Below are 20280 nucleotides of genomic sequence, written 5' to 3'. Positions count from 1 at the left end.
GTGTTCCGTCTTCCATTGACCCCTCCAGATCAACTCTGCCTGTCTTTGCCTTTCTCCCTTTCCCAGGGGGCCTACATGCCTGGACTGCAGCCACAGGCCCTCCTTCCCTCCAGCTTCTAGTTGGGCTCAGGCAGTGGGGAACTTGGCAGCAGACTGAATGGAGGAAGGAGAATGAGGTGGGAATGCTTGCTCCTGGCTCCTCCCTTGCAGGGTCACCAGACCTGCTCGTGCCCCTTGACCAACAATGGCCCCCACACAGGAGTCTTCCTGGTTCAGGAACTGCTGCTTCCATTCATCCTTCCAGGCCTCAGGGTGGAAACAGTGCACACACTTCAAAAAATGGTTCCTTTTTAAACCCTCCTCAAATTATCCTCTGGTTCCTGCTGGATCCTGATCCTGTGGATTCAGACTGGTCCAAACCCTATCCTAGGAGCAATGGAGGGTCGTGGAAGGATGCTGAGTAGGGAATGATGCAGTCAGCTTTGTGTTTTAGACAGCTCACTGTGGCTCTGCATGAGGGATCAATGCAGGAGAGCGAGAGGGAGATAGGGCAGAGATGCAGGGCTGAGCTGGGATCCTTGGGATACACAGTGGTGATGCCATGGTCACACAGGGAATTCCAGGGTGTGTGTGCCTGGGGTGGGCAGTGGTTGTGCTTCAGGCTTCTAGTTTTTAATTTTTGGTGGATTGTTTGCAAACATGGCAGTAAGAATCCCTGCATGTGACCACACCCTTTTGTAATATGACATTGCTACTCCTCCCATCCAGAGGGGGATCCTATTCCTTATTCCCTGAATCTGCTGGGTTGTGACTTGCTTTGACCAACAGAATGCAGCAGAAGTGATGCTTGTGAGGTGTGCAGCCTAGGACTTGAGTCCGTGCAGCTTTGGCTCTCGTTTTTTGGAATCAGCCACCAGTGAATGCTAACAGACCACTCAGTATAGAGAGGGGCCCAGTGTCCATGTGCAAAGAGAGGCCCAGCCCCTCTAGCATCCCTAGCTGTCTCAGCCCCAGCTGACCCCTTGGCTGGATGCAGCTGCAAGACCCAAGAGGAACCACCCAGAGAATCCATAGAATTGTGAGAAGTAATAAATCCTCACGCTCTTCAAGCTGTGGTTATTGTTGTTGTTTTTTTTGAGACAGGATTTCATTCTGTTGCCCAGGCTGGAGTACAGTGGTGCAATCTCGAGTCACTGCAACCTCCCCCATTTGGGCTCAGACAATCCTCTCACCTTAGGCCTCTAAGTATCTGAGACTACAGGCACAAGCCACCATGCCCGGCCAATTTTTGTATGTATTTCTCTTTTTGTACAAAGGGAATTTCACCGTGTTTCCCAGGCTAGTCTCAAACTCTTGAGCTCAAGTGATCCACCCACCTTGGCCCCACAAAGTGCTGGGATTACAGATGTGAGCCACCATGCCCAGCCAGCCATTAAGTTTTGAAGTGGTTCGTTATACAGCAGTAGGTAATTACTATGGGCTGTTATTTATCTCCTTTGCAAATCTCCCACTTTCTTCAAGGTCCTGCCCACGTGTCACCTCCTCCAAGTCCTCCCCTCGTCTGTAAATCATCCCTCCCTTCTCTAAACTCCACTGCTTCTTCTTCCTGCTCCTCTTGTGACCCTTATACCACGCTGCCTAATAGGATAATAAGAGGCACTTTCATGAGACATTGGGCACCTTTGTCACCTGGCTTCTAATTCATACATACTGCACATCATTCCACAAAGGACATGGAATAGCTTGTTATCTCATGAACTGTTCACAACACTGAAGGTGGATACTATAGTATTTATTTCTCAGATGACAAAATCGAGGTTTGGAGATGTGGCTTGCCCAGGATCACTGAAAAGAGGCAGAGCCAGAGCCAGGATTGAAACCCAAATGTACACTTCTCTCAGTGCCTGTGTTGTGGTTATGGGTGTGATCTGCTCCAGGCAGGGAAGGGTCTGTTTCCCCACTAGAGGGTGAGGGAGAGTCACAAACCCTGGTCCAACCCTCTGTTCCCTCCCTACTGATGCATGGCCCTAACCCAGGAATCTAGAACTCTGGTCAGGGTGTCTGTCCCCATCTTACCCCTCCACACCCCCCACACCCCTGCAGACACATGCACACATCTCACATCTGGTTTCCATTCTCTGTGCTGGCCTGCCCTGTGTCTTAACAAATTGACCCCCGCTTCTTTCCCAACAGAATGGGGCCAGAGGTGGTAAACTTAGGGTTGATGCATCAGGAAGAAGCGATCAGCATGGTCTTCTCTGGCTCAGTCTCATCCGGCTTCTGGGAAGGTGAGACAGGGCCCCAGGGCCAGGCTGGGGGATCAAGGGTAAGGCTTTGACCAGCCCTCTTGGTTGGGGGTAGAAAGAAAGAGAAGCATGCTAAAATATAATTCTCTCATTTATTGAACTGACATTTATGGAGCCCCCTTTTTTATGCCAAGGTCAGGGGCTTAAGTTACAAAGGGCGAATAAGAGGCACCTTATGAAGCTCTCAGCCTATGTAATGTCAGAGCTGAGACTCAGAGTCAGTGGGAAAACTGAGGCTCAGAAGGAGAGAAAAGAGGCCTGCCCACAGTCATACAGCCAGTTGGTAACAGAGCACAGTCCTCCCTACCCACCTTCCGTGTGCCTCTGGCAGCCACTCCATCACCCAGAGAACCCAGAAGCTTGAAGCTACCTAGGGTGAGGGCAGGGGTTTGCTGGCCACCCCTCCTCTCCAGCATGGAGAGGGAGGACCTGGGACATCCAGGGTGCAAGATGACAGGTCTTGTAGGAGAAGGGACTGGAGCTGGTGGTCTCTTTTGTGCTGTCACTCAAGGTCAGAGGAATAAAAACCTTGCTGTTCTCTTTGTTCCCTTGCATTTCCTTTTATAATGTTTGAGTGACATTACAACAGAGATCAGAGACCTCAGAAAACATTCTCCTCCAGCCCTTTCTCCCATTTCACTGAGCAGACAGAAGCCAAGGAGCAGGAGGCTTGCAGAGGTCTTGTAGCAGAAGTGCAGATTGCAGTGCCAGAATCTGGTCTCCTCTTCTGCGTTGCCCGCCCTGACTTGCAGCCTGACATGGGTTAGATTTGCAGGAGTCTGGGAAGGCTCTGCAGATATGTTCAACAAACACCTCCAGGAAGTCTTCTCAGAGCACAGCACCTCCTGCTGGGCTCCCTAATGTTGGCCCTGCCCTTTGGGCTCAGCAGAACTCCAAGTGTTGGTCAGCAGGAATGTTGAACTTAAGTTTGTGGGCCTCGAAGAGGTTGCACAGCTCTTTGATATAGCGCTGGTGCAGCTGGTTCACCTCCTCCTCCGAGGGATGCAGCATCTTCTGTACCTCGATGGGCTTCCCCACTGCAAGGCATAGAGGCGTGCAGTGGCTTAGGGTAGGGAAGGGGACATTGGGGCAGGTGCCCATCCCTATGGTTCATCCCTGCAGAAAAGTGCTCTTACTGCCATTCCTTCCAACCCTAATCTCAGGTAATGAATTTTAAGACATTAGTGCAACTCCAAGATTCTGATATAACAATGGCTGGATTTCTTTTCTTTCTTTCTCCGTTTCTCTCTTTCTCTCTCTCTCTCTTTCTCCCTTCCTTTCTCTCTCTCTCTCTCTCTCTCTCTTTCTTTCTTTCCTGCAGAGTCTTGCTCTGTAGCCCAGGCTGGAGTGCAGTGGCACAATCTCAGCTCACTGCAACCTCCACCTCCCGCATCCCGGTTCAAGCAATTCTCCTGCCTCAGCCTTCTGAGTAGCTGGGATTACAGGCATGCGCCACCATGCCCAGCTAATTTTTGTATTTTTAGTAGAGACAGGGTTTCGTCATGTTGGCCAGGCTGGTCTTGAATTCCTGACCCCGTGATCTGCCCTCCTCGGTCTCCTAAAGTGCAGGGATTACAAGTGTGAGCCACCGTGACTGGCCAATGGCTGGATTTCAATGTGTCAGGCAATGTATTAGGTGCTTTACATGAAATACTCCCTATTATCCTATGGGTATAAAAAACTGTCATTATTCCTATTTGACAGATGAGTCAATGAGGCTCAGAGAGGTTACCTGACTTGTTCAAGGTCACATAGCCAGGAAGAACCACTGCCAGATTTTAGACCCCGGGGGTGTGCCCTTCACCTTCAGGCTATATGATCTGGGGAGTCCAAGATGCCATGATTGGAAGCAGCTATATTTCTAAGATGGGGTGAGTTCATAGCCCAGGCAGCTCTTCTTTCCCCTCTACCCCTCCACGCTGACCTGCAGTGGATCTCTTATCCCAGGGAGGAATCAGGATGGACCTAACTCATCTCTTTCTCTGGTTCTGCCTGGCTGGGAAGGCAGCTCCTCTGTCCTCTCTTCTGGCGATAGTTCTGGAGACAGCAGAAGTATTAAAATTCGTGAAAATATTGCCACACAACACGGGTGGGGGGTCATGATGTAGGGGTTTACCAAGTCTGCTCAATTAGCAAGTGGATGGATGGAGATGAGATAAATGGACTTCTCCCTATAAAGTCTTTCGGAGGCCAGGCATGGTGCCTCATGCCTGTAATCCCAGTACTTTGGGAGGCTGAGCCTGGGGGATCACTTTAGGTCAGGAGTTCGAGATGAGCCTGGCCAACATGGTGAAACCCTGTCTCTACTAAAAATACAAAAATTACCCAGGCGTGGTGGCATGCACCTGTAATCCCAGCTACTCTGGAGGTTGAGGCAGGAGAATCGCTTGAACCCGGGAGGTGGAGGTTGCAGTGAGCTGAGCTCATGCCACTGCACTCTAGCCTGGGCAACAGAGCAGGACTCTGTGTCAAAAAAAATAAAAAAGAATTAAACCCACCTTTTCCGGCATTGTAAAAAGTCAGAATGATCCTAATAAAAACTTCAACTTTGTTATACAAAAACAGTGTGATATTTTGGAAGATACTTAACTTCTCTGAGCCCCAGTTTACATCAATGAAATGGGTATAGTAACTCCTGTCTTGAAGGTATGGCCAGGCGCAATGGCTCATGCCTTTAATTCCAGCACTTTGGGAGGCCGAGGCAGGCGGATCAGGTCAGGAGTTTGAGACCAGCCTGGTCAACATGGTGAAACACCATCTCTACTAAAAATACAAAAATTAGCTGAGTTTTGTGGTGAGCAACTGTAGTCCCAGCTACTCGGGAGGTTGAGGCATGAGAATTTCTTGAACCTGGGAGGCAGAGGTTGCAGTGAGCCAAGATTGTGCCATTGCATACAGGCTTCCTGCCTTGAAGGTTGTTAGAATAAGCTGAGTTGCTTCATGTAGGGCAGCTAGTGTAGTGCCTGGCACACAGTAGATGCTCAGCAACTGGTCGCAACTATTGCTCTTGGCACCTCTGCTATAGTTCCTATCCCAGACTGTCTTCTATTCTATCTGCTTGCGTGTGTATGTTTCCCAATCTAGAATGTGAGCCCCATTAGGGCAGGAATAAATCTGGCCCATCTCCACGTCCCCTTGCAGCACACAACATAGCCTCCTCCCTCCCAGCCTGGTCCTGGACTTACCCACAGTGGTGATGGGCCGGCGGTAGGGTATTAAACCAAAGCTGTACTGGAAGACACCACGGCCATGAAAGAGTGGGAGGGAGATGCCCATGATCTTCTGCAACCGATTCTGGATACAGCGCAACCAGGAGCCAGAAGAGTTGGGAATCTGGTCAAATAGGTCATTCTCTCCGAAGGAGAAGATCGGCACCAGGGGTGCCCTGGAGACAAATAGAGGAAAGAGGGCATGTGGGAGGCCCCAGAGAAGGCACAAGCTGAAAGGCCCTTTAGCTTCCTGCAGGGACTCTGTGACCAAGAAATGGAGCAGAGGTCAGCCACCTGGGCTGGAAGTGGAGGCCTGGGTTATCTCCCAGACCTTCACAGCCCCATTCTCTGGGCAGGTCCCTTGCAGGGCCACAACTTCCCAGTTGCACCATGAGAGGTAGACCAGCATGCTTCAGACAGTCCTCCCAGATACAAAAATCTGCATTGTTTTTCCCAGAAAAATCTCTCCCACCTCAGCTGGCTCATGTTTCTCAAGGATGCTTCACCCCAAGTAGGGAGAAGAGCTCTGAAATGTACCCCAAATATCACTCTTCTAGATATCATAGGTCTCAGGTCAAGTGCCAGTTTTGTGGAATATGTTCATTGCCACCTAGTTTCTTAGATTACTGAGTCTCCCTTGTGGAAACTTTTCTAGGTATTTGGGCGTGAGACACCAAAATATAATCTTCATTGTGAATGGACTGAAAATCTCTACCAAAATAGAATCTGCATTCGTCTCTGCCCTCTTCCCATCAAAATAAAATCCTTGCCAATCGCCAACTGAAACCAGAGTGCTCTTCCCAGAGGCTTGATACCCGTGTGTCAGGGCGAGCCTGATGAAGCCCTTTCGGTTCCGCAGTAACAGCGTGAAGGATCCAGGCCTGGCATCCAGGGCCTCCTGGGCACCCCCTACAATGATGCCCAGCAAGTTTCCGCCACCCTTCCTGTTCAGAATGTGAGCAGCGCTCTCCTTTTCTGATGTGACCAACCCTGCGGAAAGAGAAAGGTGGGTCAGGTATGGGGTGAGGGAGCAAGGGCTATGAAAGCACATAGAGCCCATGAAAGAGATCACCAGCAAGGCCTGGGGTTGCCCCCACTGCACCCCATTCCACCTAGGAGCTCCCTGAGTCTTCTCCCTCTTCCCAACCCACTGGTGGACTTAGCACCCAGCATGGTGCTGTAGGAAGTGCTTCTTTGGGCCCAGCCTCCTTCTCCTACTGCACACGCTCTTGGAAGAAGTACAGAACTGTTGGCAACCCTCCTGAAAATGTGTTACCTTCCTGAGCTGCTCAGGGGTGGAAACACTCACCTGCGGACATGATGTAATCTCTGAAGAAGGGGGCCCGGAACCACAAGGTCAGCATCATCAGATGGGGGCGGATACCGGGGAAGATCGAAGAGAAGCCTGTGCTCTCAGTGCACAGGTTGGCAAAGGCTCCGGCTGCCAGGACTCCATGGGGGTGGAAGCCCGCAATGTAGTTCCGAGAGGGGTCCAGCTCAGCAGTCTTGACCAGCTGCAGGGACAGCAACCTACTGAGCCAGGGTGGGGCCTGTGTTCCAACCCTGACTCTTCCCCTCACTGGTGTGACCTTGGGAAACCCCCCTGAGCCTCCAGGTCTTCATCCATATGTCTGACCACCCTGGGTTCTTACGAAGATTCAGATATGGTGTGTGACAGCACCTGGAGATACCATGGTGCTGGCTGTGCCACAGAGTTGATGCTGGCTTGGGACAAATTGCTTCCCTCTCCTACAGACTCCTCATTTATAAAGTGGCAATACAGTATTTGGCCCTGTCCCTACTACCTCCTAGGGCTACTGAGAAACTCAAGCATGATGGTGCCTGGAATTATTTATACCAACACCACCTGTACAGGATATAACATGAAGGCATCAAGAGGCTACACAGGGGTATCAACATGCTGAAATAGCCCCATTTTAAGAAAAACAATGTTCTGGCCAGGCATGGTGGCTCATGCCTGTAATCCCAGCACTTTGGGAGGCCAAGGCGGGTGGATCACCTGAGGTCAGGAGTTTGAGACCAGCCTGGCCAACATGGTGAAACCCCATCTCTAATAAAAATACCAAAAATTAGCTAGGTGTAGTGGCAGGCGCCTGTAATCACAGCTACTCAGGAGGCTGAGACAGGAGAATCACTTGAACCTGGGAGGCGGAGGTTGCAGTGAACCGAGATCGTGCCACTGCACTCCAGCCTGGGCAACAAGAGCAAAAAACTGCATCTCAAAAAAAAAAAAAAAAAAAAGAAAAGAAAAGCATTTGTGCATAGAGAAACACCCTGGTGAGTGGAAGGGCCTGTGTTTAGGTCACTGAGCCAATATTAGAATGGGCATCTACGCGCACATTATCTATTGTGGTCCCACAGAGCATGCAGTTGGATACGTGCACATAGATACATGTAATAATACTGGCTCAGTGACCTAGACACAGGCCCTCCCACAGTGCAGGCACTTGGATACTAAGGTGTGGTCTGCACCTCCCTAGATGTGGTCTCTATTGGTATCTTTCTATGCTAACCTCTTTCATCTGTCCCCTGGACCCAAATCTATCACAACATCCCTGTGAAGATTACAGACCATGTGTCTGATGCATCTGTGTCCCCAGTGCAGGCCTGGAACAGAGGAGATGCTCTGGAAAGGGTATGGCATGAAGGAAGGAAGGAATAAGCCCAATGGATGAGGATGGTGCAGCCTCAGAAGGAAGGCTCCCTGACCCCAATCCTATCCTGGCATGTTACCAGGGTTCCACTAGTGAGAAAAAGAACCTTGAGTCGGGAGACCCAGGTTCTGCCGCTGGCTCATCACATGAGCGTTGTCAGGCCCCTGTCCCCTCTGTGGCTCAATTATTTCTGTCCCACAGGACACTGATAACGCCTCCCTGGCAGGGTTGCTACTGGGTTTAAGGGGGTAAACAAAGAAGAGAGGAGACTTGTGAAGTGCTGTGGTCTGTCTCCCTCCCTCAGTTCTGTTAGGTGAAGGGAGTGTGACTAAGCGAAGATGGATGGCTGTCTGGGGAAAATCCTGCCTGGGTGCATGCCCTGGCAGGCTGGGTGTGCAGCAGGCAGTGGGGCCTGGAGAAGTGCATAGCCAGGTTACTAGGCTCTGGGGGTTGTTATCGCTTTTAGTTGATATGATTTATATACCATAAAATGTATCCATTTTAAGTATGAAATTCAGGGTTTCAGTACATTTAAAAGGTATGGGATAGGTGTGGTGGCTCACACCTCTAATCTTAGCAGCCTGGCAACACAGTGAGACTCCATCTCTGCAAACATTTTTTTTAAAGTTGTGGTGGTGCGTGCCTGTAGTCCAAGCTACTTGGGAGGCTGAGGCGGGAGGATTGCTTGAGCTCAGGAATGAGGCTGCAGTGAGTTATGATTGCACCACTGCACTCCAGCCTGGATTACAGAAAGAGATCCTGTCTGTCTTTCTTTTTTTTTGAGACAGGGTCTTACTCTGTCGCCCAGACGCGAGTACAGTGGCACAATCTCGGCTCACTGCAACTTCTGCCTCCCAGGCTCAAGCGATCCTCCTGCCTCAGCCTCCTGAGCACCTGGGATTACAGGTGTGCACCACTACCGCCAGGCTCATTTTTGTATTTTTAGTGGAGATGGGGTTTCACCATGTTGGCCAGGCTGGTCTTGAGCTCTTGACCTCAAATGATCCATCCCCCTCAGCCTCCCAAAGTGCTGGGATCACAGGTGTGAGCCACCACACCTGGCCAAGATCCCATCTTTAAAAAAAAAAAAGTGTGTTACCAATCAATATCTAATTCCAGAGCATTTTCAACACTCCAAAATAAACTCATACCTATTAGAAGTCACTCCTCCTCTCCCCAGCCCCTGGAACCACGAATTTACTTTTTGTCTCTATGGATTTGCCTGTTCCAGACATTTCACGTAAATGGAATCATATAATATGTGGCATTTGTGTCTGGTTTCCTTCATTTAGCATGATTGGAGGTTTATCTATGTTATAGTATGTATCTGTACTTCATTCCTTGCTGTGACTGTATACTATTCCATTTTATGGATATTCTACATCTTGGATGTCCATTCATTAGTCAAGGACATTTGAGTGGTTTCACCCTTGGGCCGTTACAAATAACGTGGCCACAAGCACTTGTGTACAAGTCTTGGTGTGAAAATGTTTTCAGTTCTTCGGCAGGGGCTACAGGGGCGCTTTTTTAACCCCAAGACGCTCTTCAGTCCCTGCCTAAACGATCACAGCACCACATAGGGCTCTCCGGGAGTGGACATCTGGACACTGAGTGGGAGGGAGGACAGCGGGGGACTGCTATGTCTCTACTGTGTCTGTCCATTCCCATTTCTCCACAAACGAACTTGTGCCCCCTCACAGCCGTGGGTCAACTGAAGAGCCTCAAGAGCCCACTGTCCTAACAGATTCTTTATGGTTCACAAAGCAGCCATGCTGTTAGCTTGTTTAATGTTCAATCTGGCCCTAGGGAGGCTGGCTGGAGTATGATAGGCCCAGTGTGACAGTTCAGCAAACTGAGCTGTGGAGACCTGCCCTGAGCCACACAGATGGCTCTGAGTTCTGCCACCTCCTGCAGAAAGCATCAGAGAGAGAGAGAGAGAGAGAGAGAGAGAAAGAGAGAGAGAGAGAGAGCGCGCGTGCAAAGTGAGCCAGGAAGCCTTTGTTCCAGACCCAGGGAAATATTCTGGCACTCAGGACTGTCTTTGGGGCCTTTCACTTACTAGTCAGACTTGGAAGGTCCAGGGTTCTCTCGATTCCCTTCTCCCAGGAGAAAGTGGCTCCTGCATCAACAACCTGCCTGGCACTGCTCCAGGGCCTGGCGTGGGAGAGCTTGTTCATGGCCTATTTATGTGCTTAGATTAATTGGCAGGTTAAAAATGCTGGGCATGCAGGGTCTGATTCAGTAGGTCTGATCTGGCCTTGGGCATCTGATTTGTGACAGATTTCCTAGAGGATTTGGTTACACATCAAAATTCAAAAATCCTCTTTCAGGTTCAGGCTGTTAGCGCTGTGTGTGTGTGTGTGTGTGTGTGTGTGTGTGTGTGTGTGTGTGTGTGTGTTTAGGGACTAGGGTACTTCCCTGTCTCCCCCTATCCAGCTCAGATGGATGGAAAGGCTTGGATATCCTCCTTGGCCCTGGCTGTAACTCCCTGTGGCCCTGGGTAGGGCTTTGGCCTCCCCAGTCCACTCTGTTGATAAGTTATTAGCTGGTTCTTGCCCCACCATAGTCACACATTCACTTCACAGACACGCATTGATACCCATGGACACATCCCCTCAATTCTAACATGCGCACTCTCCCTGCCCACTTGTTGAAGAAATACAGTAAGTGCCAGGCCCTGAGAGCTGGAAAGAGTGCCAGAGTTGGTAAACACTCCCAGTATCTACCAGGCCCCAGGCACCTTGCGTACACCAACTTGCCTCACCCTCTGTCAACCGTATGAGGGAAATATTGTATCATTGCCGCCCGCACTTAGCAGATGAGGAGATGGAGACACAAGGTTCATTAACTAGTTGTGGGTCATATAGCTAGTATAGACTTAGAGCCAGGGTTTGAACCCAGAAGCCTGGTTCTGTGTGTGTAACCAGGAGGCTCTGCCACCCTGTAGGAGTCCTAAGTAAAAGGGGATTCATGGGGTAAGAGGGTACACTCCAAGTAAGAGCGCCAGCACAAGTGATGTAGCTCATGCCTAGACAGCTCGGATGGCAAAGGGAGGACAAGCAGGTGAGGGGTGGGTGGGGTGCAGGGACTGGAAGGCTGCAGCAAAATAGACTTTATGAGCCAGGGGAGTCACTGTCACTGCAGTATTTCACTCATTTTATGAGGATTATTCCAGCCGCAGTGTGGTGGATGGACTGCTGGGGGCATTGGCAGAAGTAGAGCCAAGATAAAGAGATATGTATGGTCAGGGCTTAGGGCCAGGTGAGGAGAAATCAGGCTGGAGGAGTTTAGGAGGCAGAGCCCAGGGCTTAGAGCAGTGGTTCTTCACTGGGGCAAGTGTATGCCCCCAGCTCCTCCCCCTCCCCTAACAGAAGTCATTTGGTAATGTCTATAAATGTTTTTGGGCCGGGCGCGGTGGCTCAAGCCTGTAATCCCAGCACTTTGGGAGGCCGAGGCGGGCGGATCACAAGGTCAGGAGATCGAGACCACAGTGAAACCCCGTCTCTACTAAAAATACAAAAAATTAGCCGGGCGTGGTGGCGGGCGCCTGTAGTCCCAGCTACTCAGGAGGCTGAGGCAGGAGAATGGCGGGAACCCAGGAGGCGGAGCTTGCAGTGAGCCGAGATCGCGCCACTGCACTCCAGCCTGGGCAACAGCGTGAGACTCCGTCTCAAAAAAAAAAAAAAAAAAAAAAAAAAAAAAAAAATGTTTTTGGCTGTCACAACAGGGAGGGATAGTGCTACTGGCATTGAGTGAGTAGATGCCAGGAGTGCAGACAGTCCCCACAACATAGAATAATACAGCCCCAAATTTGAATGGTGCCCAGGTGGACAAAGCTACCTGGAGGGTTACCTGGCTGTGGGGTGCAGTGGACCAGAATAGGGTGGGAGGCCCCCAGTCCCTGCAAGGCAGCCCTGGGGCTAAGGGAACCGCTGTGCTCTGTGCCAGCTCTCCCTGCCCATGGCAGAGGTAGGACTCCTGGGAGGGTCCTGGAGATGCGCCCCAGCTCCATGTGAGAAGACCTCCCAAGCAGAGCCTTCCTATAACCAAGGGGGCAATCTCAGGGGGAAGCACGTATCCTAGATTGTGTAAGCTGGGATTTCTGTCCTGGGTGAAAGCTGGGCACCTGAGTCCCAGTGACGCGGGTTAAGAGACCCAGTGCTGAGAGGTGGCGGCTAGGAGGTCAGGCTCTAAGGCCCTAGAGATGCCTGGCAGGCTGCAGAAGACCTGAGGGTTTGTCACAGGTGTGTGTGGGTGGGGTCAAGGAGGTGGCCTGCAGGCTGCCCCAAGCCTGGCTCTGACAGTGACAGGCACGGTGCAGGCAGCATTTCCTGACAGCTGGTCACAGCCCTGGTCATAGCCCTCGGTGCCTAAGGCCTTGGCCCACGGAGACCGTGTTTGCTCCAGATGACAAAATCTTCAGTGCCAGGGAAACCCAGAGCCTGGGTGGGTCTTCAGTATCAGGTGGGAACAACTCCTCCTACACAAAACATTGCCTGACGCTCCACAACTAGCTCTGTGGGAAGCTGACCGGGTGACTTTAGAAAGTTCCAAGGCCCAGAAACGGTTTCTGAATTTTTCTTGAAATTCCATCACCAGGTGCTAGTTCATAAAAGCACAGTAAGAACTGATAAAAGCTCAGAAATCACTGGACAGCCACATGTATATGGCAGGGGAGCGTAGAGGTTTGTGAATGGTGGGGGAGTTCAGCAGAGCTGGGTCTCCCTACTGTCTGCTCACCCCATGATCCCTTCAGGACTTGGGCAGTAAAGGTGTGTGGGAGGGTGGGAGGGTCTATGGAAAGAGAGTCTGCAGGCCACAGCCCCACCCAACAGGCCCAGCTTAGAACATAGTCAAAATGAACATCATCTCGCCCTCTGCTGGCCACTCAGTGGCATTGCCACCTTTGGCAGATGGTGCTGCAAAGGGCCTGCGGTGAGCAAGGATTCTGGAAAAACACACACACACACACACACACACACACACAAAAACAAAAAACGGTGCACAGGAGCAGGCACAGTGGCTGACGCCTGTAATCCCAGCACTTTGGGAGGCCGAGGCGGGCAGATCATCTAAGGTTGGGAGTTCAAGACCAGCCTAGTCAACATGGTGAGACTCCGTATCTACTAAAAAAGTACAAATTAGCCAGGAGTGGTGGTGGGTGCCTGTAATCCCAGTTACTCAGGATGCTGAGGCAAGAGAATCGCTTGAACCTGGGAGGTGGAGGTTGCAGTGAGCCAATATAATGCCACCGCATTCCAGACTGGGCAACAAAAGTGAAACTCCGTCTTGAAAAAACAAAAACAAAACAAACAAACAAAAAAACAAACAAACAAAATGGTGCACATAGAATTTCTGCAAATCGAGGCCTGTGTCCCACCAGTGTTAACAGTACTAAGGTTGAGATATCCTCCTCAAGAGCCACCTGGCTGAGGAAGGAGCAGGAAGGACGTTGATAGGGTAGGTGCAGAGCTGCCTCAGCATTTCTGCCAGACCTGCAACTGGAAAGGCTCCAGGTGCACAGAGGGCCAGATACTGTCTTTTGAGGCCCTTGGGCTGGCTGAAGACACCCCGGGAGAACTTTCAGGTGAGCAGTCCCAGTCTTGCAGAATGGCCTCCAATGGCCTCCACCCTCTGACCTGAGGGCCTCCCCAGCCTCCTCTGCAGGCCTGCCTTCTGCTTTAGCCATGCTGGATGTCAGCCTGTGGCTCAGAACTCACCGTGAGGCAAGTGTCTGGGCCTGTGCTTGTGTGTTTGCCTTTTCAGGCTGCTTTTTTTCCCCCAGTGGGCTTGGGATTCAGCTCAAGAGCGGGAAGTGAGACCAGAACCTCCAAAGCTCTCCGGGAGGCCAGAGCCTACTTCAGGTTTTCTTTGGCTTGGTCCCTGATGTCACACACACGTCCCCAGGCTGGCCACAGCACACTTTCCCGGGGAGACTCTGACCTTCCTGGCACAGAAGAGGAAGCCCAGGCTGGAGAGAGGAGAGGCAGGAAAGGGAGGTGAATCTCAAAGTGCAGAGGTCCTGGGGTGGGGATGAGGACTGTGCCTCTGACACATCCATGGGCTGCTCCCAGAACTCAGCAAGCCCTAAGTTTCTTTGCTGACAAGACCCTGGAGAGGGCCTTGCAGGAAACACATATGAGGGGCAGGGGAGACTGCCCCCCTCCTGAGCCCCCCAGGCTAGACCATGTTCTGCCTTTCCACATCTACCACCCCTCGTGAGCATGGCACGTGAGTCTCTGCCAGCCACTGCCTGCTCTCTGCCCAGCACCCCCGTTGCCCTTCGCCCTGGAGGCCCTGCCCACTGCGGTGCTAGAGGCTCCTGCATTCCAGTTGTGGCTCAGCCTTTGCCAGTCCTTCTTGGGCTCCAGGACTCTCAGAAGGGAGCAAGGCAGGAACCCCAACCACCTTGCGTTCCCATAATTCAGACAAGTTTCTTAACTTTGGTGGACTTGTTTCCTCTACCCCTCCCCCTTTGCAAGCTGGAGACCTTGTTTCTGGAGGGACAGGAAGAGGTAGGCTTCCCAGGCAGAGTGGGAGAAGTTACATAGGTGTGGAGGTCAGAGCAGCAGGACTCTCAGAGTCCTCTCCAGACTCGAGTCACGACCACGCCTTCTCAGAGTCCCACTGCCAAGGTAAAATAATACTAGCCGCCTGTTTACTGAAAACCTACAAAGTGCTAGCCGGGCACGGTGGTTCACGCCTGTAATTCCAGCACTTTGGGATGCTGAGGTGGGCAGATCACTTAAGGTTGGGAGTTCGAGACCAGCCTGACCAACATGGTGAAACCCTGTCTCTACTAAAAATACAAGAATTAGCCAGGCATGGTGGCCGGCACCTGTAGTCCCAGCTACACGGGAGGCTGAGGCAGGAGAATTGCTTGAACCTGGGAGGCAGAGGTTGCAGTGAGCCGAGATCGCACCACTGCACTCCAGCCTGGATGACAGAGCCAGAGCAAGACTCCATCTCAAAAAAAAAAAAAAAAAACAAACCTACAAAGTGCTTTACCTGCTTTGTCTCATTGAATCTACACAACCCAGTGAGGTATGTGGCATTATCCCCATTTTACATATGAGGAAACTGAGGCTCAGAGAGACTAACTCGCCCATGTTCATATAGCCGGTATGGTATGGGGCTGACTTGGGATCAGAGTCTAGTCTACCTGTCTCCACAGGCCATGTCTTATCCCTTTCTTCTCTCCTGCTTCCAAAGGAGGGCCAACTGCCCCTGCCTGTCCCTTCTTTGCATCCCTGCTGCCTTCCCCACCCTATTCCATCTGGCCAATAAACCATCACTGCCTGGCTGCATAGATCAAGGCTTTAGATTGCCTGGGATTCCGTTGAAGGGGCCGAAAGATCTGCTCACTCAAATCTAGGGATCTGCTCTGCTCTGGACACACCTTCAAGTCCAGGGCCAACTGTCCACAATGACCATGAGGTGACAGGAGCTGGAAAGCCAGAGATTTGGAGGCATGCAGAGGAGGAGGAATCAGTCTACTTACTAGATACATGGGGAGACTGAGCCTCAGAACAGGATAAAGCTTTGCCCAAAGATACACTATATGCCAGTTAGGGGCAGGGTAGGATCTGAGAACAATTCAGGGCTCTCTCACCTGTCCCTTTGCCCACAGTCAGTGTACACACTTGGAAATCTGTAAAAGAACTTGTGTGACATTGGTGACATTTTCTCTTTCTCTGGGTGTCAGCCTCCTCTTCTGGTAAATTTTAAGTGTGAGGTTAGATGGTCCTTAGAAACTGTAAGTTTATTACCTTCACTCCCAAGCCTGGGTTGCTCATGGGTCTGTGCCTTTAAGATACATAGGCATGCCTTACATCATATACCCCACAGAACTCCTTCAAACACTGGACACTCATCAGTCCCTGTACTGGCCCCGCATCCCTGCAGATGCGAAAACATGATCGGAGAGAAGCTGGACTCTTCTCCAGGTCACATAGTAGCAGAAGCCCTAGCTCCTACCTCCCAGCCCAGTAGCCTCCTCAATGCATGCAGGGCCATATTTTCCCATGAAGATGTGGGCACTCTGGCCCTGACCACACCCCAGCCAACTCCCTCCCCCACCCCAACGAGCCTCAATACTCACCGAGATGGGGAAATAGTCCTTCATGTACTTCCATATGGTCCAGCACCTGATGGCCTGGACGCGCCGGCCCCCCTGCCGCGGCTTGTCTCGGTCCAGGTACCACCAGGCCGCATATAGGACAGTGAGGAGCCAGAATCTTGTAAACAGGAGGGCTATGAAGCCCACAATGCAGATCTCGGCTGGGGAGGGAAGAAGGAGCTGTCAGGAACAGGATCTGAGAGGAAGGCAGGTGAGATTGCTCAGACTGAGCTCTGCCCATAGGCCCGGCACTAGCAGCACCGTCCTGTCCAATCCTTGACCCCAGGAGGAAGACAGCAGCTTCCTGATCCTTCAAGGAGGAGAGGAAGGCCTCGAGAGGGACTGTGGCCAGCCCAGTGTCACTGGGAGCACGCGTTGAGCCTAGGTAGGCCTAATACCAAAGCTCACTTTCCCCCACTGCACCAGGCCACCTAATTCACTCCATCCCCCGCCTATCTCCCTTCTCCCCAGGAGAGTTGTCTGTACTTACCAAGTAATCGATGGGGACAACTGGTTGGATAAACTGTTCTGGTTTCTGTCTTTTGGGATCTCAGAGCAAAGGGAGACCCTTTCCTGCTCTCTTTCTGTTCATCCTCTGCCCCATTTTCCCAGAGATAAATCCAGGTAGGTCCCTCCCCTTATTCAAGCCCTTCGTGACTTCCCCATAACTTCAGGCATAGTCCAAGCAGCTCAGCCTGGCCTCCAGGAGCCTCAGAGCTGGCCCTGTCCCTCCCGCTCCTGCCTCATGTCTGTGGCCGCTCTGAACTACACAGTGTTCTCAAACCCTGCTGAGCTCCAGTGACCAGTGACGTTTGTTGTTGAAAGAAGGAGGGACGGAGGAAGAGGCCAGCCCTGGCCACCCCAGAATCAGGGGTGCATCAGGGCTAAGACCAGGCCTCGTGTGGAATTCCCCTCCGACTGATGGTTTCTCAGCCCTTACTGGAGGCAAATCCTTGATTGTTTGGCTCATCTGTGCAAAGGGGGTATACAGGGATGTGTAAAATGTCTAAAAACCCTTAGAACAGAGACACAGCTCAACCAGAAGGGATGCTAGGGCAGGGTCCTGGAGGGCCTGCTTTGCCAAGGGGGAGCTTTTTAGCTACAGAATTGTGGGGGAGTTTCTGAGGAAGTATGTGTGTGTGTATGTGGGTGTATGTGTGTGTGTGTGAGAGAGAGAGAGAGAGAGACATGGCTACTGACCAATGTGTTCAGAGTGTGTCAACAACCAGGAGAGTGGTATCTGTGTGCAGAACCCCAGCCCTGGAGGCAGCAGTTCCTACCCTGTCTGGTGCCAGCAGATGAAAGGAAAAATCCCATGGACTCCCAGTCATTCTCCCTTCCCAAGCCACAGATCCAGGCCCTCCTCGAAAATGTTACCTTCGGCAGAGCTGTTGTTTGGGCAAGGGTGATCTCTCTGGCCACAAATCAGTGGTGGGGTGGGTAAGGGGCCATGCTCATGCTCATGCCCTCTAGTGTGAGCCCAGCCCAAGGTCCAGGCCAGGTCTGTGCTGAGCAGAGGTCAGCACATTTCTTCATTTCCTTCACTATAGCCCTGCAAGGCCAGCATTGTTGTCCCCAATCTGCAGAGGGTGAAGTCGAGGCTTGGAGAGGTCAGGCATGGGCTGGCTAAAGTCACACAACTGGTCAGTTGCCCAGCTGAGTCTGACTCCGGGTTTCCTGGTACCCAGCATGCCCACTCCACAGTCCACTCTCAGCCTGCACTTTCTCCCCGCCCTCCTGTTCTTTCCCTGTTTCTCTCACTTACCCTACTACCAGCCCCAGTTTCCTCCTCCCAGAGAGTACAGAAGGAAATCCCTCCTCTCTGAGCAGGCTGCAGAGCCCAGAACTCTCCCATCACCACGCAGAGGCTTTCCTACACCACCCGGCAGCCTGCAGATTGGTCTCCATCCAAGTGCCAAAGGAGAACCCACAGTGCAATCCAGGAAGAGTAAGTAACCTGCCCAGAGCCGCAGATGGTGACTTCTACCCCACTCCACCAAGAAGCCTCTGGGCAGGCCCAGGAGTTCTCTCTGGGCAGGGGCTCTGAGCGCAACAAAGCCCCCTTTAGGATAAGTGTCTTCCCACCATCAATGTGCTGTGTGCACCTGGTGTGGCTGCTCTGCCTCACCTGAGTGCGGTGGTCTCCCATCCCACAGTGCAGCCCAACTTACCCAGAGCCAAGAACGAGAAGACAAACTGTAGGACAGCAAGTGTCTGCAGCCTGCGCTCCCATGGCACAAACAAGGGCGCGAACTCTACCATGCTGGAGGGTCAGCCTGAATCCCTCGGGTTCTGTGAGCTCTGCTGTGGTCTGAGGCACCCACAGGTTTTTGTTCCTGCCCCAGGCTGTAGAAGCTGGCAGGGAGAGTGCCACACCCAGCCCAGCCCAGCCCCAAGGCCTCCTTGCCCCTGCTGAGGCAGGAACTTCTATCCTACAAGAAACCTTTGAATCTACCTGCTAGAGCCTGGCTAAGGAAGGAGGAAGAGAAGGGGTTGTATAGCCTTTATCAGCCTTCTCAGGCAACACCTTATCTGCATGGCTACCTTTCCCTGATCGCTTAAATCTTGTCTTTCCTATAACTAGACAGGTGAAGCCCCAAGCATATGCAATCTCGCCCCCTTCCCACCTATTCAATGACTTGGCCCCAAGGTCAATGGATAAGACGACCTTGTCCTATCCATTGTTCCCCCTCCACACATATGCTGTACTAACTCCTACCTAAAAATCCCCACCCACACTGTGTCCTCCACCTCCTGCCCCGTTTTTCTGCTCACTCACACAGCAAACTCTTGGAAGAGCTGTCTTTCATGCCTTCCCGTCCTCACCTCCCATCTGTGCTACCACAAATAGTGGTCCACACTTCAGGTATCACCCTTCCACAAAAATGCCCTTGGCAAGTTCCCTAGTAACCTCCACGTTGTTAAATCCAGTAATCAATTCTCACATCTCATCCTGACCTATTGGCGGCATTAGATACGGTTGATCACTCCCGTGTCTTTGAAACCGCTTGGCCTTTGGACACTATGCTCTCCCAGTTTTCCTCCTAGCTCTCTGGCTGCTCCTTCTAGGTCTCCTTTGTGCCTCTCGTCTTTCACCAGGCCAGCTGTTAGAGTCCCCCTCCTCCACTCCATCCTCCGGACTTCTCTTTTCTCTCCAGTTCCTGCTCTGTGAGATCTCATCCAGGCTCACACCTGGCATTCTATTTACACAGCAAACACTTCCAAATCTGCATCTGCAGCTCTGCTCCCTGGAGCTCTAAACTTGAATCTCTAGGTGGTTCCTTGACATCTTCACTCAAATGCCTGATAGGCACCTCCACTGTAGCGTGTCTAAAGCTGAACTTGATTCCCTCCCCCACTTCCCTCCGGCCCCGCTGACTCCTCCTCTGCTCTTTCCTATCTCAGTAAAGGGTAACGCCCATTTACCCAGTTGCTCAGGCCAAAACCTGAGTCACACTAGATCCCTTCTATTCTTCTCCATCCACCTCTATCAGTCACCATGTCCTATCAGTTCTTCTAAATCCCTCCCTCTAAATGTGAACTTCAAATTGACGTATATCATACATACGGAAAAATGCACAAATCCTAAGTGGACAGAGGAATGCCTTTTCACAAAGTGAAAGTTATCACCACTCTGATCCACAAACAGAACTTACCTAGCACTCCTTCTGGCCTTGCCAGTCACTGCTCTCCTCCCTGTAGCTCAGCACCATCCTCATCTCTGTTCTTGAACTTTATGAAAAGTGAATCATTTAGTGTGTACTCTTTTGAGACATCATGTGTGTCTGTATTGCCTTTGTTTTCATTGCTGTTTAGCATTCCATTGTGTGAATATGCCACAAAGTGTCCATTTGGCTGCTGACAGGCATTTGGGTTGTCACCTGTTTCTGGCTATTATGAATATTGCTGCTATGAACATTCCTGTACATGTCTTTCATTATACATCTATACACATTTCTGTTGGGTATGTG

General features: G+C 51.5%; 1 protein-coding gene and 1 long non-coding RNA gene across 4 annotated transcripts in view; one reads left to right on the top strand and one right to left on the bottom strand.

Moving 5' to 3' along the window:
- The window catches only part of LOC114672362 (uncharacterized), a 66622-nt gene that overhangs the window by 31399 nt on the left and 14943 nt on the right, over positions 1–20280 (top strand). The window contains exon 3 of the long non-coding RNA XR_013404162.1: positions 6171–6521. This is a non-coding gene — a long non-coding RNA (uncharacterized LOC114672362). The remainder of the gene's footprint in view (positions 1–6170; positions 6522–20280) is intronic.
- On the bottom strand, positions 2380–19641 carry MOGAT2 (monoacylglycerol O-acyltransferase 2). 3 transcript variants are annotated; one of them, XM_077963863.1, is made up of 7 exons: positions 18481–19641; positions 16292–16470; positions 6825–7029; positions 6331–6505; positions 5492–5691; positions 4231–4343; positions 2380–3343 (listed from the first exon to the last, which is right to left on the bottom strand). In XM_077963863.1, exons 1-6 carry the CDS (start codon positions 18569–18571, stop codon positions 4261–4263), a joined length of 933 nt encoding a protein of 310 aa, XP_077819989.1. In that variant the 5' UTR covers positions 18572–19641; the 3' UTR covers positions 2380–3343; positions 4231–4260. The 3 variants fall into 3 exon arrangements, with proteins under 3 accessions (XP_077819989.1, XP_014970764.3, XP_077819990.1); XM_015115278.3 differs by lacking the exon at positions 4231–4343; XM_077963864.1 differs by lacking the exons at positions 4231–4343; positions 18481–19641 and adding an exon at positions 17687–17826.

Source organism: Macaca mulatta, chromosome 14 (genome assembly GCF_049350105.2).
Source record: "Macaca mulatta isolate MMU2019108-1 chromosome 14, T2T-MMU8v2.0, whole genome shotgun sequence".
Lineage (NCBI taxonomy): Eukaryota > Metazoa > Chordata > Mammalia > Primates > Cercopithecidae > Macaca > Macaca mulatta.
This window is presented reverse-complemented; position numbering and strand designations above follow the sequence as displayed.

Bases quoted from the DNA above. Each gene is read 5' to 3' on its own strand.
- MOGAT2 (XM_015115278.3), bottom strand. From the start codon at position 18,571: ATGGTAGAGTTCGCGCCCTTGTTTGTGCCATGGGAGCGCAGGCTGCAG. The intron at 7,030-16,291 runs GTGAGTATTGAG...CTGTCCCTGCAG, and splicing joins AGGACTATTTCCCCATCTCG to CTGGTCAAGACTGCTGAGCT. The intron at 6,506-6,824 runs GTGAGTGTTTCC...CTCTTTCCGCAG, and splicing joins AGATTACATCATGTCCGCAG to GGTTGGTCACATCAGAAAAG.